We start from the raw sequence: 23,469 nt of genomic DNA, 5'->3' as shown, positions 1-23,469 counted from the left end.
ACAGTGTTTAAGTCTCGCCGCGGCCAGACTCCACCGAAACTTCTCGCTCGTTCAGTTCCAAACAATGTGACTGTTCCAGTGTATTTCGCAGTAAACAAGCCGGCACCACAGCCCGCTTGCCTGCACACAAATGCCATTTTTACGGCGACCCAGATAAATCCCAAAAGAGTGTATTTTCTGGTATTCCGGCCACGGCCGATGGTGTTATGAGTGTTGTAAGAATGCCCACGTCTCAGTGCCCATTCCCACACACAGACACAGCCCGCCACAGTTCAGGGCTAGCACAAATAAAATCGACTCATGTCGATTGTGCAAAAATGTAGTAAATGTGCCCACGACACAGTGCCAACAAACACTACACGATGCGTGTCCCTCGTTTTTTGTAAAAAAGAAACCGACACACATTCGGTCAGCACAAGCCGACGGTGTTCTCAGTGCAGTGAATGTGCCCGCCGTCCCGCGCCCACATTCCTTCACAGACACGCTCAACCCCACGGGGTTTGTCCCGCTCGCTCTCTCTCCACAACCTGTCATAGAGAATTCGATCGCGACCAGGCTGCCAGCCGTGATCGGCGCGCCTCCCGCCTTGCACACTATAAACACAGTGTTTATGTCTCAGCACACCGAAGCTCTGCAGCCGCCGCTATGCTGCGGCCAGAGCCCGGTTTTCATTCTAGCCCTAGCTATTCACGCAGATGCGTGGGCAAAGCTTCCCGAGGATTCAGAATGGGTGTGAACACTATAAAAAGAGGCTATTCGCTACAGTTCGTTCGACGTCCCTGCCGTTACACGGCGCGAGTCGAAACCACGGTAAACAACGAAGTATCTCATCTACTTCGAGCCGGAATAGTGAAACTGCTGAGCAAAGGGGCCATAGAACGTCCTGGTTGCGTATGCAACCCACCGTTCCCTGAAGGAGGGAACGGAGGACGTAGTCGACGCCGACTGAAATGGGATCACGCTAGGGAGCCTATCGTCTTCGAGTATTATTGAACGAGCCAATACACATTGGCGTGCGAAATTTGCATCTCACACTCCGCCCCGCAGCGCGGGTATAAATACGGAAGTGGATGCACACACCATTTGCTTTTCGCTGAGGAGCCGAGCGTAACTCGGAGTCAGCGGTGGTCCAGCGGTAGTGGCAAGGGGACTACGTCCTCCGTTCCCTCCTTCAGGGAACGGTGGGTTGCATACGCAACCAGGATGTTCCCTTTCAGTCGATAACGTCGGACGTAGTCGACGCCGACAGAAATGGGATCAACCATTGAACACGCCACTAACGCTGCTACCTTCCAGTGCCTAGACAAAAGCCTTCTGATCCTCCCGACGTTCCAGCCTAGAGAGGGGGGAGACACACCAATTTACAGTGACGGCAGGACTCTGCCAAGGGAAAGACACGGGCTCACTTTGGGGAGACGTATCGTGGAAGAATACACATATGGGGTCGCCGTAGGGACCGCAACATATGGACCCAGCCTAAGACGGGTTCCACACTGCATACGAGTGGTAGGCCTAACACCAGACGTTCCGCCACGTCCGACGTTGGGGGGGTGCGGAGGAGCTCAACAGGTTCCGGACAAGGGAATTCAACCGGAGCGAAACGGCGCACGTATCCGGTCCGTAAGAGGGGAATGGCGCAGCAAGCCGACACTGAACCGGGGCTCACGGTGTTACTGGCTTCTATGAGAAGAGAGCACACGGGAAGCAACCGGTTCGACACGTAGGCTATTGAATCTAGCAAACGTATTAGGTGTCGCCCAGCCCGCAGCTCTACAGACATCTGTCAGCGAGGCACCCTGCGCCAACGCCCAAGAAGCGGCAACACTCCTTGTGGAGTGAGCTCGCAGTCCGGGGGGACAGGGTTCACCTTGGGACTCATACGCCAAGATGATGGCATCCACTATCCAGTGGGCCAACCTCTGCTTGGAGACAGCCTTTCCCTTCCGCTGATCTCCATAACAGACGAAGAGCTGCTCTGAGGTCCTAAAGCTTTGCGTTCTGTCCACGTATAAGCGCAGAGCGCGAACGGGGCAGAGAAAAGCCAGGGCTGGGTCTGCCTCCTCCGGGGGCAGCGCTTGCAGGTTCACCACCTGGTCCCGAAAGGGGGTGGTAGGAACCTTGGGCACATATCCAGGCCGGGGTCTCAGGATAACGTGAGAGTTAGCCGGCCCGAATTCCAGGCACGATTCGCTGACCGAAAATGCGTGCAGGTCCCCTACCCTCTTGATGGAGGCCAAAGCAAGTAGGAGAACTGTCTTTTGGGACAGATTTTTTAACTCTGCTTCCTGCAAAGGCTCGAAGGGCTGTCTCTGCAGTGCGGTTAGCACCAGAGATAAGTCCCAAGAGGGTATAGAGGGGAGGCGAGGCGGATTCAAACTCCTCGCTCCCCTCAGGACCTGACGATCAAGTCATGCTTCCCCAGGGATTTCCCGTCTACTGCATCGTGATGTGCGGCAATAGCGGCGACATACACTTTGAGGGTGGAGGGGGACAGCCGACGCTCCAAAGCCTCTTGGAGGAAAGAAAGCACGGAAATGATCGAACACCTTCGGGGGTCTTCTCCTTGAGAAGCACACCACTCAACGAACAGTTTCCACTTCAGGGAGTAAGCAAGCCTCGTAGAGGGAGCTCTCGCTGAAGTGATGGTATCTACGACTGCCTGTGGTAGACTACCTAGAACCTCCGCGTCCCGTCCAGGGACCACACATGGAGTCTCCAATAGTCTGGACGCGGGTGCCATATGGTGCCCCGTCCCTGAGAGAGTAGGTCCTCTCTCAGAGGAATAGGCCAGGGAGGAGCTGTCGAGAGGAGAAAAAGTTCGGGGAACCAGGTTCGGGTGGGCCAATAAGGGGCAACTAGCAAAACCTGCTCCTCTTCCTCCCTGATTTTGCACAGTAGTTGTGCAATAAGGCTCACTGGGGGAAACGCGTAATTGCGGAGGCCCCGGGGCCAGCTGTGAGCCAGTGCATCCGTTTCGAGGGAATAAAACAACTGGCAATGGGACGAGTCCGGAGAGGCAAACAGATCTATCTGTGCGGCCCCGAAGTGGTCCCATATCAGCTGGACCGCCTGGGGATGGAGCCGCCATTCTCCCGAGGCCACAATCTGTCGTGAGAGCTCGTCGGCGGCACGATTGAGCAGGCCAGGGATGTGAACGGCACGAAGCGACCTCAGATGCTTCTGACCCCATAGGAGGAGGTGGCGGGCGAGTTGTGACATGCGACGGGAACGTAGACCACCTTGGCGGTTGATGTACGCAACGGTCGCAGTGTTGTCCGTACGGACCAGTACATGTTTGCCGAGCAGCGTCGTCTTGAGGCGTCTCAAAGCAAGGAGCACTGCTAACAACTCGAGGCAGTTGATGTGCCAATGCAGGTGGGACCCCGTCCAGGTGCCAGCTACTGCATGCCCGTTGTACGTGGCCCCCCAGCCGGTGTTGGAGGCGTCTGTGGAAACCACAGCATGCCTGGACACTTGTTCTAGGGACACACCGGCCCGGAGAAACGAAAGGTGCGACCAAGGGCTGAGGGTTTGGAGGCAGGCCGGGGTGATTTTCACAGGGAGCGTGCCTCTCTGCCACGCCCACCTCGGGACTCGGTCGCGAAGCCAGTGCTGGAGTGGTCTCATATGAAGCAGGCCGAGCGGCGTAACTGCGGCTGCGGCTGCCATATGCCCCAGGAGCCTCTGAAAATGTTTCAGAAAAACCACTGTTCTGCTCTTGATAAAATTCAGGCAGTTCAGCACCGACCGGGCGGGATTCTCTGTGAGGCGCGCCGTGTGTTGGACCGAGTCCAGCTCCAAACCGAGGAAAGAGATCCTCTGCACAGGGGCGAGTTTGCTCTTCTCCCAGTTGACCTGAAGAGCCAACTGGCTGATGTGCTGGAGCAGCAAATCCCTGTGTTCGCATAACAGCTCCCGAGACTGAGCTAGTATCAGCCAGTCGTCGAGATAGTTGAGAATGCGAATGCCCTGCTCTCTCATGGGAGCGAGGGCTGCCTCCGTGACTTTCGTAAAGACACGGGGTGACAGGGCCAGCCCGAAGGGTAAGACTTTGTACTGATACGCCTGACCCTCGAACGCGAAACGCAGGAATGGCCTGTGTCGCGGCAGGATGGAGACATGAAAGTACGCGTCCTTCAGGTCGATCGCTGCAAACCAATCCTGGGGACGGACACATTGGAAGATGCGTTTCTGCGTCAGCATTCTGAACGGGAGCTTGTGAAGGGCCCGGTTCAGGACTCGCAGGTCCAGGATTGGTCGTAACCCACCCCCTTTCTTGGCTATAATGAATTACGGGCTGTAAAAGCCGGCCTTCATATCGGCTACCGACACCGGCTCTATCGCGTCCTTCGCCAGCAGGACCGCGATCTCCGCGCGCATGACAGGAGCAGATTTGCTCGACACCGAAGTGTGGCGAATGCCACTGTACTTGGGCGGACTCCGGCGGAACTGAATCGTGTAGCCGAGCCTGATGGTACGGAGGAGCCAGCTGGACGGGTTGGAGAGCACTTTCCAGGCCTCGACGAACCGGACCAGGGGGACCAAAGGTAACACAGGCATACCCGGGGTGGGGCAGCGAGGTGGAGGACAGGGACCCGGCTCGGAAGGCCCGTGGGCGGCCCGAAGCGGGGTCTGAGTGAGCCGTGCTGCACTTACCTGTCTCCACGGGGCAACAGAGGATGGGAGAGAAGGCGGATGACCGGGTCCTCGAACGCCTTGTGTTGCCGGCTGGCGAACAAGAGGGGGCTGGGGGGGGCAAGGCTGTTCCACAGGGTCGCAAACCGCCAGCCTCGCCCTCTTGGGTCCCAGGGACGGAGAAATTCGCTCTTTTGATAATTTGGGTACCACTGGACTCCGGAGAGCCAATGGTGGAACGGTAACCATCTGAAGAGTTAGTCCCCCCATCCCTGGGTGGCCTGTCTCAGTAACGTTTCTGACACTCGCCCCCTGGCTGGGCAATGACTGAGACAGACTGGGCGGCCTGCCTGCTGCTGGTTCTACGCTGGGGCCTGGGTGAAGGCTGTTGCGGAGACCCCGCGGAACTGGAGGCAGCGGCAGGGGGGCGCCCTCGGCGACGAACGGGCGGAGGGACTATCCCCGGCGGCAGGGTGGAGGCAACAGCGGGCCGCCGGGATAGGGTGTGTCGAGGAGCCTCCGTCCGAACCTGGGTGGCAGAGAACTGTTGGGCGCAGCTCTCCGCCACGTCGCCGAACAACCCAACCTGGGAAATTGGGGAGTCCAGGAACCGAACCTTGTCCGTATCCGCCATCTCAACCAGGCTGAGCCAACGATGGCGTTCCTGGACCACCAAGGTGGACATCGCTAGACCGACCGCACACGCCGCGACGCTCGTACCCCGGAGAGCGAGGTCAATGGCGGTGCGGAGCTCACTCATGAGCGCCCGATCCAAACTACCCTCGTGCATGTCCATGAGTGTCTTGGCCTGGTAGACCTGCAACAACGCCAAGGCATGCAAAGAGGAAGCGGCTTGCCCGCAAGCTCTGTAAGCTCTGACCGCCAATCCTGACGCGAACTCACAGGCCTGCGAGGGGAAACAAGGATCCCCCACCCAGGATGCAGCGGCCGTTGGACATAAATGAGTCGCAACAGACCGCTCCACTGGAGGGATAGCCTCATAACCCTTCACCGCTCCTCCGACAAGGGTAGTGAGGGAGGAAGAACTACTTAAGTCGTTTTCAGCAGTAAAAGGTGCCGTCCACGACCAAGTAAGCTCTTCATGCACTTCGGGAAAGAAGGGCACTGGGGCGGCGGGCTGAGAACCAGCACGGCCCGCCCCGAGATACCAATCATCCAACCGAGACTGAACAGGACACGGTGGAGGGTTCCACTCGAGCCCGACAGCCTCGGCGGCCCGTTTCAGCATAGCTGATAATTCTGGATCCGGCTCGGGCAACATTGAACTCCCGGAGGGAGACAACGCAGCCGAGTCGTCATCTCCAGACATCAGCTCACCCTCCGATGCTGCAATCGACATCCTGTCCTCCAGGGGAGCCCCGAGTGAAACCGCTGGCCCACCCATTACAGATGGACCAGCAGATAACACCGGAGGCTCCAATGGTAGCAGTGGAAGGGAGGGGTGAGGAGCCCACAGGGAATGGTTACCGGGCGGGACATCCAACACTACCCTCCGGTCACCCATCCCATGCAGCACCCGGGGGTGGGGCATGGTAATGGGGACTCGCTCTCCGCGAACGAAGGCGAGTCTCGCCCTCAACACTGCGACAGTCATGTTCACAAAGTGAAAACATGAGCTGTCCACAAAAGCTGTCTCAGCGTGCTGTAAGCCCAAGCACGTGATTCAACAATTGTGACCATCAGAGAGAGACAGGGAACAACCGCAACCAGAAACGCACGGGCGGAATGACATCTTGAAAAAGACGCAAACTCACCCGTGTTGCTCTTTTAGGAAGTGAAAAACTCTCACCAGTGCCGGAGCACACAGGGGAATGACCGCGGCAACACTAACACAAGAATGGTGCACCCTGTGCCAGTGAAGCACTCACTTTCTCGCCCTCAACCGACCGTCAGACAAACAAACACAAACAGAAATTTGGTTGCTGTGAAAACAGCAGTTGAGAGCTTAAAGCTCGCGATCACCGCTGCACTCGCGCTGTAACCACCGACACCAGGAGAGACTTCCCAAAGAAGCGCCGACACACTCGCTCGTTGTACAACAAGATCCAGACATGAAGCTCGGCTCCGAAGCGAAAGGCAAATGGTGCGTGCATCCACTTCCGTATTTATACCCGCGCTGCGGGGCGGAGTGTGAGATGCAAATCTCGCACGCCAATGTGTATTGGCTCGTTCAATAATACTCGAAGACGATAGGCTCCCTAGCGTGATCCCATTTCAGTCGGCGTCGACTACGTCCGACGTTATCGACTGAAAGGGAACCTTTATCTCAGGCTCAGAGCGAAGGGGGGCTATACAGCAGATATTTTCTGGTACCGAAAAAAGACTGGGGTCTCAGACCCATTCTATATCTGCGACAGCTGAACAGAGTGCTTATGAAGCGCCGGTTCAGAATGCGGACAACCAGGAAAATCCTCGCGCAAGTGGGCCAGGGAGACTGGTTTATGTCAATAGATCTGAAAAACGCCTATTTCCAAATACAAATAGCGTCACGTCACAGCGATTCTTGAGATTCGCCTTCGAGGGCCAGCAATATCAATACACAGTCCTACCGTTCGGCCTATCCCTAGCACCCCGTACATTTACGAAGTGCATTGACGCGGCCCTTGCACCCCTGAGACTTCAGGGCATGCGAGTTTTGAACTACTTGGACGATTGGCTGATTCTAGCTCGATCACATTCAGAGCTCATAGAACACCGAACCACATTACTCGAGCATTTCGAGAATCTGGGTCTCACAGTCAACTGGGCGAAGAGTTTGCTGTTTTCCAGCCAGAAAATCTCTTTCCTGGGAACAGTGCGGGACTCGCTGTCTATGACAGCACGTCTGCCGCCAGAGTGAGAACTGAACATTCAGCGCGCCGCAAAATCCTTTCGCCGCGGCTCTATAGTCCCGCTAAAAAGGTTTCAGAAAATGCTGGGCCTCATGGCCTCGGCATCTTCAGTACTCCAGCTGGGCCTGCTTCGCATACGCCCACTGCAGTTATGGCTGAAAGTGCGAGTTCCACCCCGGGCATGGACCTCTGGTCTGTTTCACCTCAGGGTTGACATGAAATTCGTTTCGGCTCTGGAACCTTGGAAAATAGCTGACTGGTATCAGTCAGGCGTGAGTCTGGGGACTCCCTCGAGTGTGACGGTGGTGTCGAGTGTGACGCATAAACTGTCTAGAAATGCTGGCAGTCGACAACGCGCTATGGCGCTTTTGTCCCCAGATAAAAGGCCGCCACGTCTTAGTCCGGTCGGACAATATGTCAGTGGTGGCATACATAAATCACCAGGGTGGCGTCAGGTCCCGAAACCTTTACAGGCTGACGGAACGCCTCCTGGTCTGGGCTCAGCACAACCTGCTTTCACTGACAGCAGCGCATGTGCCTGTTCGCCTGAATCTGGGACCAGACCGTCTGTCCAGAAACAATGTCCCAGCAGGGGAATGGTTGCTGCACCTGCAGACGATCCAACTGCTGTGGGAGACATTCGGCAGAGCGCAGGTGGACCTGTTCGCGTCCCAAGAAAGCGCTCACTGTCCAAACTTTTTCTCCAAGAGCAGGGATGCGTTGGCCCACGTATGGCCCCGCTGCTCCCTCTATGCTTTTCCCCCCGTCTCGCTCCAGCCTCAAGTGCTGGAACGAATCAGGGAAAACGGATGCCCAGTGCTACTCGTGGCTCCGCTCTGGACAAACCAGAATTGGTTCCCAGTCCTAATGCGGCGGACCAGCACTGCCCCGTGGCCGATACCGGTGAGGAGAGACCTCCTCTCTCAGGCAAAGGGCTCGATTTGGCATCCTCGCCCGGAATTATGGTCCCTACATGCATAGGCCATCAACGGGTACCCGCTAACCTCCCAGAGGGAGTGTTAAATACAATCACGCAGGCTAGAGCCCCGTCTACTAGACGGCTCTATTTCCTCAAAGTGGTCAGTGTTCTCTTCCTGGTGTCAAGCTCAGGGCTTTTCACCCGCAGACTGTGGGGTTACGGAAGTGCTCTCCTTCCTTCAGGAGCTGCTGGATAAGGGCAGAACCCCATCCACGCTCAAAGTATACGTAGCGGCCATAGCGGCGTTTGTAAAACCGACGTTTGCCCAGTCACTGGGGAAAAACGACCTGGTCGTGCGATTCCTCAGGGGAGCTCGGAGGCTGAATCCTCCCAGACCCCCCTCAGTCCCTGTGTGGGACCTTTCTACCGTTTTGGAAGCCATGAAAGGTGCCCCATTCGAGCCAATCCATTTGTCAGACATGAAACATCTGTCTCTCAAAACGGTATTCCTTATGGCTCTCGCTTCAGTGAAGCGCGTAGGGGACTTGCAAGAGCTTTCGTTAAGCGCGTCATGCATGGAGTTTGGGCCTAATGGCTCAAAAGTCATACTCAAACCAAGGCACGGGTACGTGCCCACATCCCTCAACACACCGTTCAGGGCCCAGGTTATTTCCCTGTGCGCCCTCCCGGTTTGTGATGAGGAGAAGGATCCGAGTCTCCTCTGCCCTGTCAGTGCACTGAGAGCTTATGTGTCCCGCTCGTCAGTCTTCAGACAGACTGAGCAGCTCTTCGTTTTGTTTGGCGGATGCTCCAAGGGACTGGCCGCATCCAAACAGAGCCTATCCAGATGGATAGTCGACGCCATAGCACTGGCTTGCACTTCTAAGGGCCTGCAGTGTCCTTTGGGTGTCAGAGCGCACTCCACGAGAGGCGTGGCCTCATCGTGGGCATGGTATAGTGGGGTTACCGATATCTGTACGGCCGCGGGCTGGGCCTCGCCGTCTACATTTATAAGGTTTTACAACCTAGAGGTTCTGCCTTACAAGCCAAGCTTCTGTCGGTATAGAATTCAGTGCTATCTGCCCAGCTGTCCCGGCCCAGATGCTGAGTTTCGCTTGTGCATCGCTCACTGAGCAATAAAACAGCTCCATGGGTCTTGAATAACCCGTACTATTACCCAGTTCAGGCTGAACACGTTCACCCTGTCTGCGTGAAACACATAACTAGTTAACATAACTAGCTCCTGTAGGATGCTATTTCATGGGGAATGATGTTTGTAGCCTCTCTTCTCCGACTCTCTGTGAGTCTATGGTGATTATGCACCGGGCTACTGCCCTTGGGACTTTGGTGTCGGATCCCAGTACGCACGGCGTTTTGCATTGTGTTCCCCATAGCGTAAAATATTACGCAGTACAAGAGATACTCTCGTAAGAGAACGTACTCGGTTACAAACATAACCTCGGTTCTCTCTAGACAGGGAACGAGTACTGCGTATCTTGCCGTGCATACACAGCTCTGGTTCGCTTCGGCGATGAAAACCAGTTGTACCAGCCTAATCGGGCGAGACCACGCCCTTTCTGGCGCGATGTGCCGAAATGGGCACGAAATGCCCCCATTGGATATGTGTCACGCAGAGCCTCTCTCGACAGGCTGCTGCTGTTGCCGCAGGGCAGCCAATAGGCGCGCAAGCCGTCTTGCCTATGTCTGCATGCTGCTGCACAGCGTTTTACATTAATTCAAAATTAAGGATTATTTTTGGCTTCAATATCTCGTGGAAAAGCGGTTTTCCCCATAGCGTAAAATATTACGCAGTACTCGTTCCCTCTCTAGAGAGAACCGAGGTTACGTTAGTAACCGAGTACGTTTTCCAACAAAACAGCGTAAGGAAAAAGTCAATAGGTTTCTTCTAACTCTCTCAGGCCGTTTCATTCAATGCATAAAATTAACAAAACAATAAACAAACATAAAATTTGACAAAACGTGCCTCACTGCTGGTCGCTGCATGAGCATGCGCCCTCAAACCTGCAACATTATTATTAATAATGTTATTTTGACATATGTGTGCGTGCAACAAGCAAGATGTGAATTTGTAAATTGATTTAATTTTAGGATGAGATGGCTCCAGTTCACGTGCTATGGTGAACGCGGCTCGCCGGCGCCTCCATGTCATGATTATTGTCTGCTATATTTGCTTCTTATTTATTAAATCCAGGCAAATGGTTGATGAAAAAATTATTAAAATTAAGATACAATTTATACAAAACGAAATTCACTTTAAAGAAAGGCTTTCTACAAAACAAAACATAATGAAGTGGTCAAAATCATGCCTGAACCGCTCCATGTCTCCTGATATTGCGCATCCTCCGATCTACTCTGTTCACTTTCATAATCAACATAGATGGAAAAAAAATAACATTATAATATTTTAATAAATATGAAACTAAATGTGCATATGTAATGCTACAACACGTACAGACTCTCTAGCAGCGCGCCGCACATGCACTCAACAAAGCCAACACATATGTTGTCACTGCCCACGAGTTTAAAAATTTTCCATACCTCCGACTTAATTCTCCTGTTTTAATTTTTTTCTTTACTTCTTCAAGCTCCATGTTGCACTTAATATAATATCACATATAATATGTTTTTTTTATGCATACAAAATCACTTTACAATATTTATTTTGATGCGGACACCAAAATGGCGATGTCTCCTCTTTGACCCTCAGAGGGGACTTGAGCCACTATTGCAGCATCTGCATGTGAAATTAAATTTGAGATTTTCTATGAAAAGAACACAGTAGAACGTACATAAATTCTATATATATAAGAAAAGGACTCCAACATACTTTTGTGCATTAAAAAAAAATTGAGTGCTAAAGAAACAGCAAGAAAAAACTCTACAAAGGTATAAACGGTGTGATGGATGGTCATCAGTGGGTCCCAGTGACAATGTGACAGTGGCCCCTGAAGCAACGATCACCCTCGAGAGCCTGTCGACCACGAGAATGAAACCTGGAATGTGAGGATGACCAGGATGCTCTACTGTATTATCAGAGATATTACAAGGTTGAGGTGCAGCTCCAATGCCCCAGTCAAAGACAAGGATGGGAGAATGCTGCAGACCAGGGGGGGACAGGACACCAGGTGGGCTGAGCAGTTAAAAGAAAAATTAAATCAGCTCACTCCAACATCTTTACATGACTTCAACACCCCACCACCTGCAGACCTGGCTGTAAATCTAGGCCATGGGATGGACAACTTCTGTCCTGGAGAGCTCTGTCCTGCAGAGTTAAGCTCCAACCCTGATAAAAACACAACTGTCTTTAGCTTTGAAATAATCATGGAGACATTAATAAGCTTGTTCAGGTGGATTTAATTAGGGTTGGAGCAAAATTCTGTAGGACAGTGGCCCTTCAGGGCCAAAGTTGCCCATCCCTGATCTAGGCCCAAATACAACAGCTGAAGTTGAGAAGGCCATTCGCTCACTGAAAAACAACAAGGCACCAGGAATGGATCAGATCCTAGCTGAACTCCCGAAACAGTGAGGAGCCGCAATGATACAGAAGCTGACCAGCTTGCTGAACGAGTGTTGGCAAAGCCAATGTGTTTGACTGCAACAACTGGAGAGGCATCCCCCTCCTCAAAGTCCCTGGTAAGTTCCGGTATATCGGTTTTCTGTGGTGGTTCCAGAAGGAACTGGACCAGAAGCTACTTGAAGAGAAGGTGGGATTCCAACAAGGGTGCTACTGCAGTGAACAGAATTTCACATTATGGAACATTATTGAACTGAGTGTTGAATTACAGAAGCCAATAGTAATTAACTTTATCCATTTCAATAAAACCTTTGACTCCATTAATAAGGAATTGCTATAAAAGATCGCACGGTAGATCGCAAAAGGCAGGGAAGACCAAGGAAGACATAGAGGAAGACTTTCCAAGAAGATCTGAAGAACGTCAGTGTTCAATGGATCAAACACGTTGGAGGACACTTGTCGCCAAATGCGCCCAGCACAAGACCTGATGATGATGATGAAATAAGAAATAGGTACAGACTATATTTGGGGTTGTCTCAATATATATTTGGCTATTAGTACAAAATAGTAAAATGGATAGAGTTGGAACAAATTAGTTTATACAAACTCTTTTTTAATAACACCACACATATTTATCTCAAACTCGCAGCACTTAAACTTATTTTTTACAGTCAGTTTTCATCTGGAAGTTTATGCATTTGTATCACAGGAGTGCCGAGTGGAAAAAGATAATAGTATGTGATTTTGCCTTGAGGCTTTTATCTCACGAGTGAACCCTGCTTACACACATACTGTATGTGCTAATCAGATTAAATTCTTACTGCCAAAAAGGTGTTAAACACTTAATAAACTTTTGGCATTTTGACATACACAGAACAACTGTATTAAATTATACACATAGAGGCACAGTCAGACAGAACAATTGTAGTAAATTATACACACAGGGGCACAGTCAGAGGTATTCTGAAGAACAATTGACAGTAAAATTACAAAAGCATGTATGTTGGTCCTATGATGGCCTCTATGCCAACTTGCACAGTCAGGAACTGAATAACAATAGGTGCGGTGTAGTCTTTTAGTCTTGGTCTAGTATAAAGGCACGGGTGACAGCAGTCAGTCAACAACCAGAATCAGCTTCAGCTTCTTCTTTGTGGAACTACTGAGGATCAGCCAGTGCAATCATGATGGGGAAGGTAAACTTCATTCCTGCAAAGATTTTTTAAATTAAAATTTAAGTCAAATTATTTGATTTGGTATATTTCACTTTAAACCACTAAAACAATAACGCTGATTTTTCAGGTCACTTTCTACGAGGACAGGAACTTCCAGGGTCGCTCTTATGAGTGCATGAGCGACTGTGGTGACTTCTCCTCCTACCTGAGCCGCTGTCACTCTTGCAGAGTAGAGAGTGGATGCTGGATGATGTATGATCATCCCAACTACATGGGAAATCAGTATTTCTTCAGGAAGGGCGATTATGCTGATTACATGTCTATGTTTGGAATGAGCAACTGCATCAGGTCCTGCCGTATGATCCCCATGGTAAGTTCAATTAAAGCTTATATATCTATGTTTTTTATTTAAATAATAAACTTAAATTAAACTGACTTCTTCCACTACAGTATAGGGGATCCTACAGAATGAGGATCTACGAGAGGGAGAACTTCATGGGTCAGATGTACGAGATGATGGATGACTGTGACAACATCATGGACCGTTACCGCATGTCTCACTGTCAGTCCTGTCATGTGATGGATGGCCACTGGCTCATGTATGAGCAGCCCCACTACAGAGGCAAGATGTCCTACTTCAGGCCTGGAGAGTACAGGAGCTTCAGCAATATGGGTGGCATGAGATTCATGAGCATGAGGCGCATCATGGATTCCATGTATTAGGGTTCAAATGTTCCAATAAAATAATTTGTCACTCAATATTGTGCATTGAAAATTAATTCCTCTTCCATTCTACACAAAAAATACACCTGAGCTAATCACACTCATAAATGGATAGTAAAAGCATGAAATTATTGATTATCACTGATTATTAAAGACCTGTTTAAGATGACAGCCATAGTGGTGAACTGATATTTATTTTCTTGATGGTCGATGTGGATATCTTCAGGGTGGCCGACGTAAAGCTGATATACAGTATATGATACATACTAATTGGCTTCATCACTCTGTCTCCTCTCCCCCAATAAGCTGGTGTGTGGTGGGCGTTCTGGCGCACTATGGCTGCCGTTGCATCATCAAGGTGAATGCTGCACATTGGTGGTGGTTGAGGAGATCCCCCCTTCTATGTAAAGCGCTATATAAAATGTAATGAATAATAATAATAATAATAATAATAATAATAATAATTATTATTATATAACATTATTTAAAGATAACAAATGCTGAAATTAAAGTATATTTATTTTACCTAATATTGAATAAATATTGAATAATTTGATAATGAAGCATTTTAAAATGAATAATTTTAACTAAAATAATTTAAAGCAATTAACGCAGCATCCATTTTTTTCCTTCATCCTTCGACTGTGCTACAGTATAGGATCACGCTATCATTAATTCCTGCGCTATTAAACCATTCAATAAGCACAAAAAAAAAGAACTCAAATCTGTACTGCCCTGTGAAGCGGCTGTCTGTGGACAAACACCTGAAAAAAGCCCTCAGGATACCACTGTTTATACGATTACAAGGACCAAAAACAAATGAAAACAATAACTTTATAAAGTTATTTTTTACTTTATTGTTTATTTTTTATTAACTGGGCCAGTAGAAAAAACGTCTCGGGTTACGACTGTAACCCTCGTTCCCTGAGAAGGGAACGAGACGCTGCGTCGAGAATCGACACATTGGGGAACGCCTTCTGCGTGCCTTCTGCGTTCTGCATTCTCTAGGGTGGAGAATGGCCTTCACCTTGCCGGGGGCAAACTCGAGGCAAGGAGCGACAGATAGAGCCTGAAGGTCCCCGACTCTCTTTAGGGACTTATTGGCGAGCAGGAACGCTAGCTTGAAAGACATACATTTCTCAGTCACCTCATCCAATGGTTCGAAGGGTGCCAGGGATAACCCCTCAAGAACCACTGCCAGGTCCCACATGGGGACCCTGGACTGGATGACAGGCCTCATCCTCCTAACTCCACGAAGGAAACGTACTATAAGTGGGTGTCTCCCCAAAGTGCCCACCCCTAAAGGCATGTGGAAGGCAGCTAAGGCCGCCACATAGACCTTAAGCGTGGACGGGGAGAGCCCATCAGAGAAACGACTCTGGAGGAACTCCAGCACTGAAGCCACAGGGCAGTTAACTGGGTCCGCCTGATGTTCTCTGCACCATAAAGTGAATATATTCCATTTTAATTCATACAGTTTCCTCGTGGAGGGTGCTCTAGAGTTTAGAATGGTCTCGACAACCTCAGTTGAGAGACCGGCATTTAAGAGTTGGTCCCCCTCAGGGGCCAAACCCACACCTTTCATAGCTCTGGTCGAGGGTGAAATATTGTGCCCTCTGCCTGAGACAGAAGATCCCTCCTGATCGGAATTTGCCACGGAGGGCCTGCTAGAAGAACCGTAATGTCTGAAAACCACACTTGGGCCGGCCAGTACGGGGCTACTAGGAGTAAGCTGATCCCGTACTGCCGAACTCTCTCTAGAACCCCTGGGAGCAGAGCGATCAGGGGAAATGCGTACAGACATTGCCTCGGCCACGTCTGCACCATAGCATCCAGTCCCAGAGGAGCTGGATGCGTGAGGGAGTACCAGAGAGGACAGTGGGTGTTCTCTTGAGGGGCAAACAGGTCCACTTCCGCCAGACCGAACTCCCTCCATATCGACTCCACCACCTCGGGGTGGAGTCTCCATTCCCCGGGTCTCAGCCCCTGCCTCGACAGGATGTCTGCTCCCACATTGCTGTCCCCAGGGATATAGATGGCTCTGAGTGAAATAAGTTTTCCCTGGGACCACAGGAGGACCTGATGCGCCAGTCTGCACTGAGGGCGTGATCTCAGCCCCCCTGTCGATTTATATATGAAACCACCGACGTATTGTCTGTTCGCGCTAGAACATGATGGCCTATGAGGCCCGGAAGGAAATGTCTGAGGGCCAGAAATACTGCCATGATCTCCAGGCAATTGATGTGCCATGAAAGGTGATGGTCCCTCCAAGTACCCCTGGTGTAGTGGCCTTCCATAACCACACCCCAGCCTGTGAGGGATGCATCCGTGGTCAGAATTCTTCTCTGACATCGTGCCCCCAACACAGGGCCTAGGGACAGGAACTCTGGTTTCTTCCACATGACCAAAGAACGAAGGCCTCTGCGCGTTACCTTGATCGTGCGAAAAGGGTTGCCCCTCGGGGAAAACCCTCTGGTTCTGAGCCACCACTGTAGGGCCCTCATGTGCAGCAGACCAAAAGGAATTACGTTGGATGCCGCTGCCATAAGGCCCAGCACCCTCTGGAAGTGTTTGACAGTGATGGTGTGGCCTAATTTGAGACTCGTGACTGTGTTCAAGATGGTGTCTACACGAGCAGGAGACAGCTAGCCCGCATCGTGACAGAATCCAACACTACCCCCAGGAAAGTGGTTTTCTGTAGAGGAATTAAAGAACTTTTCTTGACATTGAGTCTTAACCCTAAGCACCTTAGATGGCTTAGAACAACATCTCGATGTTGAACCGCCGTCTCCCTTGACTGTGCCAAAATGAGCCAGTCGTCGATATAATTGAGGATGCGAATGCCTTGAAGCCTTAGAGGGGCAAGGGCAGCATCAATGCATTTTGTGAAGGTGCGAGGCGACAGTGCTAGGCCAAACAGAAGAACTCTGTATTGATACGCGTTTCCCCCGAAAGCGAATCTTAGGAACTTCCTGTGTTGGGGAAGGATGGCAATGTGGAAGTAAGCATCTTTCAGATCTATTGTGACAAACCAGTGCTCGGACCCAATCTGACTCACGATAAGAGGTATAGTCAGCATTTTGAACCTGTATCTCCTCAGAGACCAGTTCAATACCCTTAGATCTATTATAGGTCGTAACCCTCCATCCTTTTTGGGAACTATGAAGTACCGACTGTAGAACCCGGCTTCCCTTTCTTGGGGAGGCACCTATTCTATGGCCTCCTTTGCCAAGAGGGAATGAACTTCTTGCTCCATTACCTGACCCTGCTCTGGACTGACCAGTGTGTGAACCACCCCACTGAATCTTGGTGGACGATATTCGAACTGAATTCTGTACCCCTTTTCCACTATGTGCAGGACCCACTGATATATATTTCGAAGACCTTTCCAAGCGTCTAGATAATCTACTAGGGGGATCAGCCTCACGAGACTGACCTCGGGTGTTGTGTTTGAGATATCGGTGACCCGAAGCACTTGATTGGCAGGAACTAACCGACATAACAATTTTTCTGCATGCCTCGTAAGAGGGAACGCAGTCGACAGGGCCGCAAAGTTATCGGGCGGACACTGCGATTTGCGTTCGTTGAAAACCGATGTGTCCCGAAGCGCACGCAGCGGCGGGAAGCACACATCGATTTCCTGAGGGCTCCGCGAAGGAGCGAGATGTTGTTGCTCGATCATGGGGGGGACCGCCCTCAGAGGCCTGCGCAACACGTCAGGGCCTCTTCGTTGAAGCCTTCCTAGCCTGGATGACAGTCCTCAGATCTGCCTTTGGTCTGGAAGACTTTGACTGAGAGTGTTGCCCCTGGCTCCAGGCTTTTTTCGGGGGAGCACGAGAAGCAACACTCTCTTTCAGCTGCTGCTGGTGTGTAGAGCTGGCGGTGGCCTCATGGGACTGCCCCCTGGCAGCAGACCCATGAGACTTGGAACGACGGCGGGGGATGAAATGCTTGAGTGCGGCTGACTGCCGTTTTGTCTCCTGAAACCTCTCGACGACAGTATCGACTGCGTCGCTGAAGAGGCCAGAAGACGAAATCGGGGCATCGAGGAGGAAAGCCCTGTCCTTCTCCCCGATGCCCGACAGATTCAGCCACAGGTGTCTCTCCGTGGCTACCAGTGCTGCCATAGATCCGCTAATGGCGCGGGCCGTCTCTTTGGTAGCACGGAGAGAGAGGTCGACCGATCAACGCATTTCTCTGATGTTGTCGAACGAGACCTCCCCGCTGTCGTTCACCTCCTTAAGGAGTTCGGCCTGGTACGCCTGCAGAAGCCCCATAGTGTGCAGGCATGCACCAGCCCGACCTGCCGCCATATATGCCTTCCCAACAAGCGCCGAGGTGGTACGGCAGGGCTTGGAGGGAAGCGTCGGAGCCCTCAGGGACGATGCAACATCGGGCGAGAGATGGGTTGCAAAATTCTCTTCGACCCGAGGCATCGTCCCATAGCCCCTCTCCCTCAAACCCCATTACGTTCGAATATATATGGACATTGGGGCTAGAGAGACGAGAGGAAAAGGGCTTGTCCCACGATCTCGACACCTCGGTGTGGAGATCGGGAAAAAATGGGTGACTCCGACGTGAAGGTTGTGGCAGGGCTTGCAGGAAGCCCTCATCAAGCTTGCTTTTTCTCGTCGCTTCCTGCTTATCTAGGGGCCATTCGATTTTTAATTTACCCACAGCCCGGGTCACAACCTCCAGCAACTCCTCAAAGTCAGGTGAATGTGATGATGGAGTTTCACATCCACCTGCCTCGATGTTCAAACTATCTGATCCCTCAGAACCAGATAGCTCGAACATCGGGTCCCTCTCGCGGGCGGAAGAAGCCGCTGGGCTGAAGAACAGAAAGCTCCCATTGTTATGATCCGGTTCCCTTTTATAGCTTCCGCTCACCGTCACATGCGACGTCACGGCTGACGTCATGACGCAACACCAATAAAGATTGGACTAGTTCCATACAGGCTTCAGACGCGTTACGCTAAAGGCATTCCCCAATGTGTCGATTCTCGACGCAGCGCGAGTTCCCTCTAAAGGGAACTTTAGTGTTAAGCCCTGATAAATTAAAAGCACAGGTAAATGTGGCATTTATTCCAATGGGTTTATGTGCAGATTGTTTTAAGAGTTCTTAAATTAAAATTTGTTATATTTTTAAAGCCTTTTAAATGTTAAAATTGAGAACGTTCAGATATACTGTAATGTTGAATGGCTATAATTAATTGCTAAAATGGTGGGGGGAAAAGTCTATTTAATAGAGACAGTGTCAGTATTGGTATCAGTGATACAGGCCTTCATGCATAGTGCTTACTAAAAAGACGCCATTAAACTGAAGGGTTGGTCAAAATCCCTTGCCTCTTCAAATACATCTATAATCATATCCTTTTGAATGTATATACTTCCTTTATAAAAATCAATAATCAAATATATTCATTATCACATAATAATTTTTATATTCTTTGTGCTTGTGAAATTATATTGTCTTAAATGCATGTGATGTAAGTAACCAGTTTCTTTTAGGTGCATTCCAATCTTACTTTGAGATTGCACGCAGTACACGCAGGACACGAAGGCCACGTAACCCACAAGGCCGTTAGTCTCTTTCTCTGGTATCAGTAGAGGGTCCTAAAGGCAGCGTGGACACATATGATTTTTCGCTGGACATATGGTCAAGCTATATTGAGCGTTACTATATCGATCTATAATTGTTGTATTAAAATGTATTCTTTCCAGTATATTTCCTTCCTTCGGAGTAAATGCCAGTGATCTGTTTTTCTCCCAAATGAGTGAATGTTTTAGCATTATGTTTTGGTATACTTAACTGATAATAAGGAGCTCAGACTCTCTTCAGCCTTGATGGGAGCTGTTATTTGCTAGTGTCTGTTATGTGTGTGTGTGTGTGTGCGTATGACATTCTATGTAGGTTCTGGACATTCGGACCAGACACCCCGGCGCCCTTCTCTAACCTGCGAGGCCACCACAGACCTAAATCTAATGAGTGGACGACAACTATCTTGACTAATGGGGATAGGCACCCCTATCTCCTCACATGTGTTAAATTGTTTAGGCTCTTAATGTTTCTTAGCCAAAGAGAATCATTCAACCTGTAAGCAATGAAGTAGCTTAGACCTTGGAAATGGTATAACTGCTGTGATCTTTGTAACTGTAAGCGGGGCGGCCTACGAACTCCTGTGCGAGTATTGAAGCTGACTTCTGCTGATGAAACTGCAAACTATCTTCAGTAAATATTTTCTTTAATTTTTTATAATTCTGACTCTGGGTCTTCATTCTTCATATCTGGTTCTGGGTCTTTAACTGTACACCCCTTACAAAACAAATATTAAACTATTATTTTACATACAGCATACAGTGAATATGACGTACATAGCCTATGACATAGTGGCCAACTGGATATATTGCAGCAAAGTTTGAAATCAAAGATTTAAAGTTTGTCGATTGTGCATCTCCAGTGACAGCTAAACTCTCCCACCTGCATCCAATTTGCACCGACTGACCATGTGTGCATCAAATATGCAGGTTAATTGCTGGATTCACCAAAGTGCTGGCGTTTTTACCGCTTTCAGAATAAAACCCTGCTTCAGACAAATTGACTAAACAGAAAAATGTATCGACTGATGCGATAATTAAAAATATCGAAATATCGGCTGACATGCCTTGGCAATGTATTGGTCGATCACTAGATAGCCAGCAAAGTTTTATAGCTCAATTCTTCAAATACTCTCAAATATTAAAATTTTAAATTATCAGCCAATTTTAAAATCACTATATTGGCTGTGCAACATTAAATCCACAGCCAGTGATCAGGAATGTCTTTTAAAAAATATATTTTAAAACCAACAGGGCATTGCAACCTTGAACATGACATTTATTATCTCACATTACAGATGAGAGCAGAGAGATTGTCGTGCCAATTTTATTTGTAAATCATGTCACAAATAGATTTTGAAATAATGTAGTAAGTTGACATACGTGATTTATGGTTATTTGCAAATTTTAATGCAACACCAGATATTTCATTTTCTCATTGGGCACACAGAAACATCCTTCATTTAATTTACACTTATTGAATGTCAATAAACTGTAGGTCCAGCATGTCCCGCTTATGCTCTCTTTACTCTCTCCTTGCTATCACAGTCCAAATATGCAAGTTATTTGAGTAAATTGTGCAACCTATCCACCTTATTCCTGACAATCTTACTGCGTTTTGAATTATGGGTGGTACTTCCGGTTTGGGGAACTTCCGTTCAAAAAGTCTGAAACGAATAATTTAAAATCAAATGGTTGCCCTACAAATAAAGCTTATCCGTCAGTTTGACTGAATGAGCCATCAGTTTTCTTTCATGTTTTATTTAAGAATAACGTGAGAATAACGTAACACTTGGTATCTTAACGTGACGTTAAAGAATATCTATGGCAAGAGCTCTTTTCAGTCACTGCATTCTTTTCCTGATTATTTTCTTTTTTCCTTTTACATTCCGCTGTAATAGTATGAAAAATGTCAACATATACTGCACATTTGTGGTCTGTTCTTCGGATTTAATTTACAATACATGTCATTTAATTCACGAATGCATGACATTTTTTTCTCCCCAAGTCCTCTTTCCAGGTCTGTTTTCACAGGCACATACAATTTATTATCTGTCAAAATGACTGAAATCACTTTGAAATAGTATCACGCAATGTTTAAGTAAATATTTTTATTTTTATTAAGGAAACGTATGTTACATAATACAGATTACAACAGTGATATTTAACTGTCCAATTTTGCTGTGGAACGATTCGCACTTTTGGGGTTCTTCATGATCTGTTGAAAGTACCTTGTTGATGCTTTTAAAATTTTAAATGTCCTTTTAATGTTCAATGCTTGAAGGGTGAGTAGAATAATGTAATGTCATTGTACACAGTTTATATACATAATTATATATATATATATATATATATATATATATATATATATATATGTTTACAGCTTACCGGAAGTTACACCCATAACTCACGCAAAGCATCATGGGGGGTGTAGGAATAATGTGGATGCAGATAAAATTATAAATAATTCTGTCATTATTTACTCAAGCTCATGTTATTCCAAAATAACCAAATTTGTAGTTTCTTCCATTGAGACAAAGCTACCAACTATCAACCAAAACAATTTCTATTTGGAAATAAAAAAATATTTTTAAAAAGAAAAGGCTACACAAGACACTAACAAAAAATTCTCTGCGGTATAAAACAAATTGAATAACAAAATTGTTCACCTTGTGGCCTGAGGGGAGTTGCAGTAATTAGAAATTATTTTAAATGTAGTAGGCTTCAAAATATTTTATACCTTTTTGAACGTCCTCACAAAAAAATTTAAACAAAAAGGAAAAGCTTGACTTCACTGAATGCAAAACCATACAGAAGAATAAAAATCGAATATTTGGTAAAACAAAAATGTCGCTAGATATTTGACTAATTATTATGTTACTTTTGATTTCGCTGTAGAACGTGAAGACATTAGCCTAATACGAGTTTCAAATTCTTTATTTTTATAATAAAAAAGAGAATGCTAGAATCCTGACAAATGTGAGTTTTAAGATCTACATAATAAGCTTTAGTTATAATAGAGTCTATTTGAACTTGCACAGTCAGGAGTTTAAAGACAATAGACAGGGTGTACTCTTTAGCCTTGGTCTAGTATAAAAGCACGACTGACAGCAGTCAGTCAACAACCAGAATCAGCTTCAGCTTCTCCTTTGTGGAACTACTGAGGATCAGCCAGTGCAATCATGATGGGCAAGGTAATTTAAGTTCATTCCAGCAACAATTTAAATTTAATGTAATTCACATTACTTTAATTTCACAGATACAGCTATAAACCACTAAAAGAATAACTTGAAATTTTCAGGTAATCTTCTACGAGGACAGAAACTTCCAGGGTCGCTCTTATGAGTGCATGAGCGACTGTGGTGACTTCTCCTCCCACATGAACCGCTGTCACTCTTGCAGAGTAGAGAGTGGATGCTGGATGATGTATGATCATCCCAACTACATGGGAAATCAGTATTTCTTTAAAAGGGGCGAGTACGCTGACTACATGTCTATGTTTGGAATGAGCAACTGCATCAGGTCCTGCCGTATGATCCCCATGGTGAGCTCCATGAAAATGTTTACGTGTTTGGATTAAATTAATTAACTTTGGACAATTGTCTGTGACAATTAATGATTGGATTAGTTAATGATTGGATTTTTTCAGAAACATGGTGTTGGTTTTGATTTATTTCTAATTTTGTCATGAATTTGGTTACATTTTATCTTAAATTGGGACCAACAAAAAATAAAATAAAAATAACTTCTCTTCCACTACAGTACAAAGGCTCTTACAGAATGAGGATCTACGAGAGGGACAACTTCATGGGTCAGATGCACGAGATAATGGATGACTGTGACAACATCATGGACCGTTACCGCATGTCTCACTGCCAGTCCTGTCATGTGATGGACGGCCACTGGCTCATGTATGAGCAGCCCCACTACAGAGGCAAGATGTCCTACTTCAGGCCTGGAGAGTACAGGAGCTTCAGCAATATGGGTGGCATGAGATTCATGAGCATGAGGCGCATCATGGACTCCTTTTACTAG

General features: G+C 48.2%; 2 protein-coding genes across 2 annotated transcripts; both read left to right on the top strand.

The window, feature by feature from the left end:
• The first annotated feature begins 13,004 nt into the window (after window positions 1-13,004).
• LOC143723807 (gamma-crystallin M2-like) lies at window positions 13,005-13,836 on the top strand. Its single transcript, XM_077216606.1, has 3 exons — window positions 13,005-13,134; window positions 13,241-13,483; window positions 13,564-13,836. Exons 1-3 carry the CDS (start codon window positions 13,123-13,125, stop codon window positions 13,834-13,836), a joined length of 528 nt encoding a protein of 175 aa, XP_077072721.1. The 5' UTR covers window positions 13,005-13,122.
• An 8,670-nt stretch (window positions 13,837-22,506) lies between these two features.
• LOC143724034 (gamma-crystallin M2-like) lies at window positions 22,507-23,469 on the top strand. Its single transcript, XM_077217072.1, has 3 exons — window positions 22,507-22,628; window positions 22,736-22,978; window positions 23,197-23,469. The coding sequence occupies exons 1-3, from the start codon at window positions 22,617-22,619 to the stop codon at window positions 23,467-23,469; spliced, it is 528 nt and encodes a 175-aa protein (XP_077073187.1). The 5' UTR covers window positions 22,507-22,616.

Source organism: Siphateles boraxobius, unplaced genomic scaffold (assembly GCF_051911475.1).
Source record: "Siphateles boraxobius isolate OS27281-9 unplaced genomic scaffold, OSU_SipBor_1 7, whole genome shotgun sequence".
Taxonomy (NCBI): domain Eukaryota; kingdom Metazoa; phylum Chordata; class Actinopteri; order Cypriniformes; family Leuciscidae; genus Siphateles; species Siphateles boraxobius.
This window is presented reverse-complemented; position numbering and strand designations above follow the sequence as displayed.

Bases quoted from the DNA above. Each gene is read 5' to 3' on its own strand.
- LOC143723807 (XM_077216606.1), top strand. The intron at 13,484-13,563 runs GTAAGTTCAATT...CTTCCACTACAG, and splicing joins CCTGCCGTATGATCCCCATG to TATAGGGGATCCTACAGAAT.
- LOC143724034 (XM_077217072.1), top strand. The intron at 22,979-23,196 runs GTGAGCTCCATG...CTTCCACTACAG, and splicing joins CCTGCCGTATGATCCCCATG to TACAAAGGCTCTTACAGAAT.